The following is a 12,157-nucleotide window of genomic DNA, read 5'->3' as shown; positions in this document are numbered from 1 at the left end:
GTGGCACTGAAACACCTTGATGTTATCAAACATTGATCGTATCTATCTGGTGTTGTGGCACTGAAACGCTTGTGATGTTATCAAACACGTTGATCGTCTCTATCTGGTGTTGTGGCACTGAAACACCTTTGATGTTATCAAACATTGATCGTCTCTATCTGGTTTGTGGCGCGGAGCACTTGTGATGTTATCAGAGCATTGATCGTATCTATCACGGTGTTGGGGCGCAGAAACACCCTTGATGCGATCAAACATTGATCGTCTCTATCTGGTGTTGTGGCGCTGGAAACACCTTGATGTTATCAAAGCATTGATCGTCTCTATCTGGTGTTGTGGCACAGAAACACCTTGATGTTATCAAATTGATCGTATCTATTGATCGTCATCTATCTGGTGTTGTGGCACTGAAACACCTTGATGTTATCAAACATTGATCGTATCTATCTGGTGTTGTGGCACAGAAACACCTTGATGTTATCAAACATTGATCGTCTCTATCTGGTGTTGTGGCACTGAAACACCTTGATGTTATCAGAAACATTGATCGTTCAGACATTGATCGTATCTATCTGGTGTTGTGGCACAGAAACACCTTGATGTTCAAACATTGATCGTCTCTATCTGGTGTTGTGGCACATTGATGTTATCGATCGTATCTATCTGGTGTTGTGGCACTGAAACACCTTGATGTTATCAAACATTGATCGTCTCTATCTGGTGTTGTGGCACTGAAACATCTTGATGTTATCAAGCATTGATCGTCTCTATCTGGTGTTGTGGCACTGAAACACCTTGATGTTATCAAACATTGATCGTCTCTATCTGGTGTTTGATGGCACAGAAACATCTTGATGTTATCAGACATTGATCGTATCTATCTGGTGTTGTGGCACTGAAACACTGCTGATGTTATCAAACATTGATCGTCTCTAGCTGGTGTTGTGGCACTGAAACATCTTGATGTTATCAAACATTGATCGTCTCTGTCTGGTGTTGTGGCGCTTGAAACACCTTGATGTTATCAAGCATTGATCGTCTCTATCTGGTTTGAGGCACAGAAACGCTTGTGATGCGATCACCTTGATGTTATCATTGATCGTATATCTATTTGGTGTTGTGTGGCACTGGAAACATCTTGAATACATTTGATCGTCTCTGATGTTATCAAACATTGATCGTCTCTATCTGGTGTTGAGGCACTGAAACACTTTGATGTTATCAAAGCATTGATCGTCTCTATCTGGTGTTGTGGCACACATTGAAACACCTTGATGTTATCAAGCATTGATCGTCTCTATCTGGTGTTGTGGCACATCGTCTCTATCTGGTATTGTTGTGTACTGAAACACCTTTGATGTTATAAAACACCATTGATGTGTTATCAAACATTGATCGTCTCTATCTGGTGTTGTGGCGTACAGAAACACCTTGATGTTATCAACCATTGATCGTTATCTATCTGGTGTTGTGGCACTGAAACACCTTGATGTTATCAAACATTGATCGTCTCTATCTGGTGTTGTGGCACAGAGAAACACTTTGATGTTATCAAACATTGATCGTCTCTATCTGGTGTTGTGGCAACTGAAACACCTTGATGTTATCAAACATTGATCGTCTCTATCTGGTGTTGTGGCACTGAAACACCTTGATGTTATCAAACATTGATCGTCTCTGGTATCTGGTGTTGAAGCATTGAAACTGGTGTTGTGGCAGAACCCTGATGTTATCAGAGCGATCGTATCTATCTGGTGTTGTGGCGCAGAAAACACCTTGATGTTATCAAACATTGATCGTATCTATCTGGTGTTGTGGCGCACAGAAACACCTTGATGTTATCAAACATTGATCGTCTCTATCTGGTGTTGTGGCACTGAAACACCTTGATGTTATCAAACATTGATCGTCTCATCTGGCGCTGAAACGCACCTGATGTGCATCTGGTGTTTGTGGCGCTGGAAACCTGATGTTATCAAGCATTGATCGTATCTATCTGGTGTTGTGGCACTGATACACCTTGATGTTATCAAACATTGATCGTCTCTATCTGGTGTTATGGCACAGAAACATCTTGATGATGTATCAAATTGATCATTGATCGTATCTATCTGGTGTTGTGGCACTGAAACACCTTGATGTTATCAAACATTGATCGTCTCTAGCTGGTGTTGTGGCACTGAAACATCTTGATGTTATCAAACATTGATCGTCTCTGTCTGGTGTTGTGGCACTTAAACACCTTGATGTTATCAAACATTGATCGTCTCTATCTGGTTTTGAGGCACAGAAACACTTGATGCGATCACACATTGATCGTATCTATCTGGTGTTGTGGCACAGAAACACCTTGATGTTATCAAACATTGATCGTCTCTATCTGGTGTTGAGGCACTGAAACACTTTGATGTTATCAAACATTGATCGTCTCTATCTGGTAATCTCTCTGTTGTGGCACTGGAAACACCTTGATGTTATCAAACATTGATCGTCTCTATCTGGTGTTGTGGCACAGAAACACCTTGATGTTATCAACCATTGATCGTATCTATCTGGTGTTGTGGCACTGAAACACCTTGATGTTATCAAACATTGATCGTCTCTATCTGGTGTTGTGGCACAGAAACACCCTGATGTTATCAAAACCTATTGATCGTCTCTATCTGGTGTTGTGGCACAGAAACACCTTTGATGTTATCAAACATTGATCGTCTCTATCTGGTGTTGTGGCACAGAAACACCTTGATGTTATCAAACATTGATCGTCTCTATCTGGTGTTGGCACTGAAACACCTTGATGTTAACAAACATTGATCGTCTATCTGGTTTTGAGGCACAGAAACATCTTGATGCGTCACACATTGATCGTGGTTTGCGTTGTGGCGCTGGACACCTTGAAACACCTTGATGTTATCAAACATTGATCGTATCTATCTGGTGTTGTGGCACTGAAACACCTTGATGTTATCAAACATTGATCGTCTCTATCTGGTGTTGTGGCACAGAAACACCTTGATGTTATCAAACATTGATCGTCTCTATCTGGTGTTGTGGCACTGAAACACCTTGATGTTATCAAAAACACTTGATGCATTGATCGTCTCTATCTGGTGTTGTGGCACTGAAACACCTTGATGTTATCAAACATTGATCGTATCTATCTGGTGTTGTGGCACTGAAACATCTTGATGTTATCAAACATTGATCGTCTCTATCTGGTGTTGTGAGCACTATCTGAAACGTCTCTCATCTTGATGTTATCTGGTGTTGTGGCGCTCACACATTGATCATCTGGTGTTGTGGCACAGAAACACCTTGATGTTATCAAACATTGATCGTCTATCTGGTGTTGTGGCACTGAAACACCTTGATGTTATCAAACATTGATCGTCTCTATCTGGTGTTGTGGCACTGAAACACCTTTGATGTTATCAAACATTGATCGTCTCTATCTGGTGTTGTGGCACAGAAACACCTTGATGTTATCAAACATTGATCGTCTCTATCTGGTGTTTGAGGCACAGAAACACTTTGATGTTATCAAACATTGATCGTATCTATCTGGTGTTGTGGCACAAAACACCCTTTGATGTTATCAAACATTGATCGTCTCTATCTGGTGTTGAGGCACTGAAACACTTTGATGTTACAGAAGCATTGATCGTCTCTATCTGGTGTTGTGGCACTGAAACACCTTGATGTTATCAAACATTGATCGTCTCTATCTGGTGTTGTGGCACTGAAACACTTTGATGTTATCAAACATTGATCGTCTCTATCTGGTGTTGTGGCACTGAAACACCTTGATGTTATCAAACATTGATCGTCTCTATCTGGTGTTGTGGCACTGAAACACCTTGATGTTATCAAACATTGATCGTCTCTATCTGGTGTTGTGGCACTGAAACACCTTGATGTTATCAAACATTGATCGTCTCTATCTGGTGTTGTGGCACTGAAACACCTTGATGTTATCAAACATTGATCGTCTCTATCTGGTGTTGTGGCACAGAAACACCTTGATGTTATCAAACATTGATCGTCTCTATCTGGTGTTGTGGCACAGAAACACCTTGATGTTATCAAACATTGATCGTCTCTATCTGGTGTTGTGGCACTGAAACACCTTGATGTTATCAAACATTGATCGTCTCTATCTGGTGTTGTGGCACTGAAACACCTTGATGTTATCAAACATTGATCGTCTCTATCTGGTGTTGTGGCACAGAAACACTTTGATGCGATCACACATTGATCGTCTCTATCTGGTGTTGTGGCACAGAAACACCTTGATGTTATCAAACATTGATCGTCTCTATCTGGTGTTGTGGGCACAGAAACACCTTGATGTTATCAAACATTGATCGTCTCTATCTGGTGTTGTGGCACAGAAACACCTTGATGTTATCAAACATTGATCGTCTCTATCTGGTGTTGTGGCACTGAAACACCTTGATGTTATCAAACATTGATCGTCTCTATCTGGTGTTGTGGCACAGAAACACCTTGATGTTATCAAACATTGATCGTCTCTATCTGGTGTTGTGGCACAGAAACACCTTGATGTTATCAAACATTGATCGTATCTATCTGGTGTTGTTGAGGCACAGAAACACTTGATGCTATCACACATTGATCGTATCTATCTGGTGTTGTGGCACTGAAACACCTTGATGTTATCAAACATTGATCGTCTCTATCTGGTGTTGTGGCACTGAAACACTTTGATCAAACATTGATCGTCTCTATCTGGTGTTGTGGCACTGAAACACCTTGATGTTATCAAACATTGATCGTCTCTATCTGGTGTTGTGGCACTGAAACACCTTGATGTTATCAAACATTGATCGTCTCTATCTGGTGTTGTGGCACTGAAACACCTTGATGTTATCAAACATTGATCGTCTCTATCTGGTGTTGTGGCACTGAAACACCTTGATGTTATCAAACATTGATCGTCTCTATGTTATGGTGTTGTGGCACTGGTGTTGTGGCACTGAAACACTTGATGTTATCAAACATTGATCGTCTCTATCTGGTGTTGTGGCACTGAAACACCTTGATGTTATCAAACATTGATCGTCTCTATCTGGTGTTGTGGCACAGAAACACCTTGATGTTATCAAACATTGATCGTCTCTATCTGGTGTTGTGGCACAAACATTGAAATCTGGTGTTGAGGCACGACCTTGATGTTATCAAACATTGATCGTCTCTATCTGGTGTTGTGGCACATAAACACCTTGATGTTATCAAACATTGATCGTCTCTATCTGGTGTTGTGGCACAGAAACACCTTGATGTTATCAAACATTGATCGTCTCTATCTGGTGTTGTGGCACTGAAACACCTTGATGTTATCAAACATTGATCGTCTCTATCTGGTGTTGAGGCACAGAAACACCTTTGATGCGATCACACATTGATCGTATCTATCTGGTGTTGTGGCACAGAAACACCTTGATGTTATCAAACATTGATCGTATCTATCTGGTGTTGTGGCACTGAAACACCTTGATGTTATCAAACATTGATCGTATCTATCTGGTGTTGAGGCACAGAAACACCTTTTGATGTTATCAAACATTGATCGTCTCTATCTGGTGTTGTGGCACAAAACATCTTGATGTTATCAAACATTGATCGTATCTATATCTGGTGTTGTGGCACTGAAACACCTTGATGATGCGATCAAACATTGATCGTCTCTATCTGGTGTTGTGGCACAGAAACACTTGATGCGATCAAACATTGATCGTATCTATCTGGTGTTGTGGCACTGAAACACCTTTGATGTTATCAAACATTGATCGTCTCTATCTGGTGTTGTGGCACTGAAACACCTTGATGTTATCAAACATTGATCGTCTCTATCTGGTGTTGTGGCACAGAAACACCTTGATGTTATCAAACATTGATCGTCTCTATCTGGTGTTGTGGCACTGAAACACCTTGATGTTATCAAACATTGATCGTCTCTATCTGGTGTTGTGGCACTGAAACACCTTGATGTTATCAAACATTGATCGTCTCTATCTGGTGTTGTGGCACTGAAACACCTTGATGTTATCAAACATTGATCGTATCTATCTGGTGTTGTGGCACAGAAACACCTTGATGTTATCAAGCATTGATCGTATCTATCTGGTGTTGTGGCACTGAAACACCTTGATGTTATCAAACATTGATCGTCTCTATCTGGTGTTGTGGCACTGAAACACCTTGATGTTATCAAACATTGATCGTCTCTATCTGGTGTTGTGGCCCTGAAACACCTTGATGTTATCAAACATTGATCGTATCTATCTGGTGTTGTGGCACAGAAACACCTTGATGTTATCAAACATTGATCGTATCTATCTGGTGTTGTGGCACTGAAACACCTTGATGTTATCAAACATTGATCGTCTCTATCTGGTGTTGTGGCACTGAAACACCTTGATGTTATCAAACATTGATCGTCTCTATCTGGTGTTGAGGCACTGAAACACCTTGATGTTATCAAACATTGATCGTCTCTATCTGGAGTTGAAGCACTGAAACACCTTGATGTTATCAAACATTGATCGTCTCTATCTGGTTTTGAGGCACAGAAACACTTGATGCGATCACACATTGATCGTATCTATCTGGTGTTGTGGCACTGAAACACCTTGATGTTATCAAACATTGATCGTCTCTATCTGGTGTTGAGGCACTGAAACACCTTGATGTTATCAAACATTGATCGTCTCTATCTGGAGTTGAGGCACTGAAACACCTTGATGTTATCAAACATTGATCGTCTCTATCTGGTTTTGAGGCACAAAAACACTTGATGCGATCACACATTGATCGTATCTATCTGGTGTTGTGGCACAGAAACACCTTGATGTTATCAAGCATTGATCGTATCTATCTGGTGTTGTGGCACAGAAACACCTTGATGTTATCAAACATTGATCGTCTCTATCTTGTGTTGTGGCACTGACACACCTTGATGTTATCAAACATTGATCGTCTCTATCTGGTATTGTGGCCCTGAAACACCTTGATGTTATCAAACATTGATCGTATCTATCTGGTGTTGCGGCACAGAAACACCTTGATATTATCAAACATTGATCGTATCTATCTGGTGTTGTGGCACTGAAACACCTTGATGTTATCAAACATTGATCGTCTCTATCTGGTGTTGTGGCACTGAAACACTTGATGTTATCAAAAATTGATCGTCTCTATCTGGTGTTGTGGCACTGAAACACCCTTATGTTATCAAACATTGATCGTCTCTATCTGGTTTTGAGGCACAGAAACACTTGATGCGATCACACATTGATCGTATCTATCTGGTGTTGTGGCACTGAAACACCTTGATGTTATCAAACATTGATCGTCTCTATCTGATATTGTGGCACTGAAACACCTTGATGTTATCAAACATTGATCGTCTCTATCTGATGTTGTGGTACAGAAACACCTTGATGTTATCAAACATTGATCGTATCTATCTGGTATTGTGGCATCTATTACCTGTGATCACGGTGTAGTCTACCTCTGTGTGTGTCGGTGTACGGTAAAGCGGATACAGGCTGTCGCCAACATCACCGAGTATCCGTCTGATGCCCAGGACATTGACAGGGGCAGGAAGTGTTTGGGCACGAGCTTTCCTATGTCTTGAGCTGACAATATCCCCTAGCAACTGTGTGATGTTTGTGCGTTCATACCTGGAAGAAGATTTTCATCTGAGCAATATCAAGAAGCTGTATAAATGTAAGTGGTAAGAATGAAGATACAAAGGACGTATGTATTTTCTATGCTTTATTCCTTTAAAGACACCATGAAAAATTGCACCAGGACGTACATACTGTCTGCCACTGTCAAAGTATTGTACGAACGCCACATAACAAAATACCCTCTTTAGGAAACTCTTTACAACACAGATAAGTAATAAAGTGCCTAATTCAAACGACTGGCAAATCTCAAGGATTTTGTATCTGCAAAGAACGGTAAGCAGTGATTATACATATGATCAATGTTGATCTGAACAAAACATGTTTTAACGGACATATATACGTATATAGACAGAATCTTAATTCAGTTGAAACAATTGTCAGTAACAAAAGGACGGGTTTGCAACCTTTGGGAACTTGTACGACGTGCAGTGCTGGCCCAGCACCAAGATCCGCCAGAAAGATATGACAATGGGGCGTCACTATAGACGTGTACAGCCGAGTGTAAGTGTGACTTTTGGTCCCGAGGATGTAGTATCGAGGGCATAAACATGAGAGAAATGGTGAGATATTATTAAGAAGTAGTCCATAAATTCGTGCTTTTGTATACACGGCAGCTGTGTAAGATAGTTAGGAACATTGAAACGAGAAGTTGATTAACAGTAGAAGCCATATAGAAAATCTACGATCAAAGTCTACTATTACATAAAAATCACTCCGTAGTTACCTAAAAAAATTCATCTCTTACCTGTAAGTTTGTATTCTTAAGACTATTTACCAACTATTTATATCAGAACATAACCGTGAACAAAAGAATGACAACAATATACACATACAAGAATAATCTCCTCGTCTGCATTTACTCACTGGTTGAAGTGAAAGAAATGTCCTGTAATGTCTACTCCTCGGACGGACTTCCTGGCAACTGTTGTCCTGGTTACAAGATTCCGTGCAGCCCCAGATATAGGGGATACCTCATAGTTTATAAGTATATTAAAGCTGCTTCTGATATCTGCATAGTTCAAACTGAAAGAAAAACATCTACCATTAAAGGAACTCACTTTACAATCAAGAGATATTTAACAAAAAGTAAAAAAACATCATCTGTTTTGTATCAATCCGTGTTTGAGAAAACACTGTCTACTGTGACTGTTGTTACGCGTGAAAACTGGCGTTCTGTTGAAACCTTTACAGATCAAACAGTTGTAGATATATTTTTGTTTCATTTACACATTGTATTACTTATAATAATAGACAATGTTAAAAGAAAAGTTCAGCAGGTCTTCAAATCGAGATTGTTTTAGAAGACCTGTCAAATGTGTCATTCTACCAAAAAAATGAACAACTTGTACCAATAATATGAAACGTCAGGTTTCCAGGTGAAAAGAAAGGAAACGTTGATAGACTTGAACGAACGATTGCTATTACTGTGTCGGGATGAATCACCCAACTTGGTGTGAAACAGCTAAAACCAGGACCGGCAACAACCAGATTTAATGAGGTTAAGCAATATTATTGATGTCTGTACGGACAAATTCCGAGTCAGAATCACTGTGAATTCATGTCTTTACGACCGGCAGAGGAATGTCGTTAGTGGAGTGTCCTGAGTCGTTCGAACTCAAGTGTTGGCGAAGGGTTGGTTGGTTGGTTTGTTGTTCAAAATTAACGCCGGACTTAGCAATATTCCAGCTGTATGGCAGCAGCCTGTAAATAATCGAGTCTGGACCAGACAGTCTCCAATTATGAACAACATCTACAAAACTGGGATACAATGACACGTGTCCACCAAGTCAGCGAGTCTGAAAACCCGATCCCGCCAGTCGCCTCTTACGACAAGCATAGGTTGCTGAATATCAGTTCTAACCAGGATCTTCAAGGGTTGTGGCCGATGGGACACATGGCGCTGTGCAGAGAACATGTACATCTGGGATTGTAGGAGGACTTATCAAACACGCTTGTTGACTGTACATAGAAGATGACAGGACTTTATTAAAGTTTTGGACTGGATGTTAATTTATTGTGGAGTATCTACAAATTGACTGGATGTTCTTATGGCCAGACACTTGCATAATCTGATGTGCTTGGACACCTTTGTCGGATAATGTAGCGCTCTGGTTCGTCAACTTGTTGTCCAGGTTGATTCTGCCTACAGGTTGGCATTCAAATCAAGTGTTTCAAGATTTTACCCCGAAGTGTGTATTTTGTATATGGTGAAATGGATAATTATGTATAAGTACATTGCAAAAGTTTCGCCTGCGAACATCCCGATACAATTCATCAACGATCACCTGACATCAGGTTGCTACCACACCGTGGGTATCAAATCATTGGGTTTCATCACTCTGTCGTGCTTTTGACTGATGTTCCAAACACTGTAAATATTCGCAATTATCAGGATACGTGTTTAGTGAGGTCGTTAAACTGCGTGCGTCTGTTGGGCGTGGCCAACCTCAGTCCGTATTGTGCCACCACAATGTGCTTAACACATCTGGAGACTGGAGCATCTGGAGAGTCCCAAGCTCCTAAGTCTCATGAGGTCTTTGGACAAAAGAAAAACATCTTTCCACGTCTTGGGCACCATATCGATACATGGATGTCATTTCTACATTTTTAGTTTTTGCTTCATTCAGGGTGGGGTGATAAATTGCATAAGCGCATTTGAACAATAATCGAGTAATGTGACTTTTCCCAATCGTGACGTCATGCATATTTAATAGTAATGAGTTATCGTACTTACTACACTTCCTTGTCTCGCGTTATTGAGCTTCTGGGAGGCATAGCTGGTTTAGGGTTTTGAGGTTTCACCTATTTCTATTGTTCATGGCTACTGTTCCTGAATTTGTGCTTCTACTTAATTTTGTACTGACATGCTGATACCTTTGTAGTGATTTGTAGTGATGTAAGAACTTAGTATGTGTTAGAATAAAGGTGTTAATCACATGATGTTTCTTTGTTGACCACTTACGGGTTGATTTTAGTTTCAAATTGGGGATGAACACGTAACACTCTCAAAGGAATCAAATTAGAAATACATATCAACACATCACAATTTAATTCTGGAAACCCCAAATTACAGAAACTCTGTAGGGCACTGTGGCAAGTATCTGAGAAAGGAATTGCCCATTCACCAGGCAGTCAAAATAAATATATGCTAAGGATGACAATAATGAAAATAAATTGTTTATACAGCACAAAATATACACTACCTTGCACATGTGCGGGACTATTTATACTTTTGCTCAGAATTTATGTTTTGGAAGTTGTAGATGAATGAACGTATGTTTATAAGTATCATGACACAAAATTCATGTTTACTTAATCCGGCGTATTTAGAGCGTTATTAATTTATCTTGCTCAATGTTTACGTGTGGATCCAAGGATGGTGACACTTGCCAGCCACCCTCACTGGATCAGGACCAAATACGAATATGAAGGCCATCTTAACGGTACAAGAGTATGTAAATAAACAATCGAAGTGCCAACAATTCAAAATATTTTTGGACTCTCTTTCTTTCCTTCATTCAATTAATAATCAGTCTTATAATCATCCACTTTTATTTGAATTAAATTAAAAAGAATTTTGCTATTGGCCATCACAACACTGTCTTCTTGTTCGTTATCCAGCCAAGTGGGAATCATTAGTAACACGCTTTTTGAAAGAAGCACTGAGTGAAAAAAGCGGCAAAGTGGGAAAAAAAAGTGGCACCACTTCTGTTCCCTTATAGCGATACGAAATCCATGGTTAGATCGTATGTCTTAGATCTGAGGCAACAGACAAGGCAAAAGCAAAAGGCAAAAAAATATTACAAATATCAATAAATTACATATCAAGTCAACTACCCGTTACACCTACCTGCAGATCTGATGAACATATACACAGGGGAAAAACGTATTACAACACCAATGATTTTAACTCCCATATGACCATTTATATTCATATCCTAATTATGTTTACTTGTATGATTTTTAAACGTAGCATTCTTGTCATTTTAATTTTGGCTAACATCCTACAATCGCCAGCAGCTGAAGGGATGGTGTAAATCCAACTAGGGTCCATGCAGGTAGCCAAGGTACTGTAAGTCCCCATGGTCCCTAGTATGGTGATCTACCTTCAGTTGTTGGCGATCTATAGCCCAATTTTACATTGTATTGTCCAGAAATATTATTCTACTTTTAAAGATATATGCTAGCTAGTTTTAACTCAGTCTGTGATAATCTAGTGGTTTTACTGTCCTTCGTTGACAGGGTTTTATATATTATATGTATGTATTATAAATTTCGAACTAGTTTTAGTAACGATGTGGCTGAAATATTGCCGAAGTGCGTTTAAATCTTAACTCACTCACTCACTACTTGTATGTTTATTGTGACCCTTCGGGCGCACCATGCAGTGATTTAAGATGTGCACGTGCTCACACTATAATATGTATACCATGTCCACTTACTTG

General features: G+C 39.9%; 1 protein-coding gene across 1 annotated transcript in view; it reads right to left on the bottom strand.

Annotated features, from left to right (window-relative positions):
- Nucleotides 1-7,483: 7,483 nt before the first annotated feature.
- LOC124276483 overlaps nt 7,484-12,157 on the bottom strand; it is a 45,313-nt gene continuing 40,639 nt past the window's right edge. Inside the window, exons 9-10 of the mRNA XM_046712113.1 lie at nt 8,577-8,735; nt 7,484-7,703 (exon numbers count right to left, since the gene is read on the bottom strand). Coding sequence (XP_046568069.1) covers nt 7,484-7,703; nt 8,577-8,735 — 379 coding nt within the window. The remainder of the gene's footprint in view (nt 7,704-8,576; nt 8,736-12,157) is intronic.

The sequence above is a fragment of the Haliotis rubra genome, unplaced genomic scaffold (genome assembly GCF_003918875.1).
Source record: "Haliotis rubra isolate DU_JTF1 unplaced genomic scaffold, ASM391887v1 Scf2099, whole genome shotgun sequence".
Classification (NCBI taxonomy): domain Eukaryota; kingdom Metazoa; phylum Mollusca; class Gastropoda; order Lepetellida; family Haliotidae; genus Haliotis; species Haliotis rubra.
The sequence above is the reverse complement of the archived record's forward strand: the minus strand, read 5'-3'. Positions and strand labels throughout refer to the sequence as shown.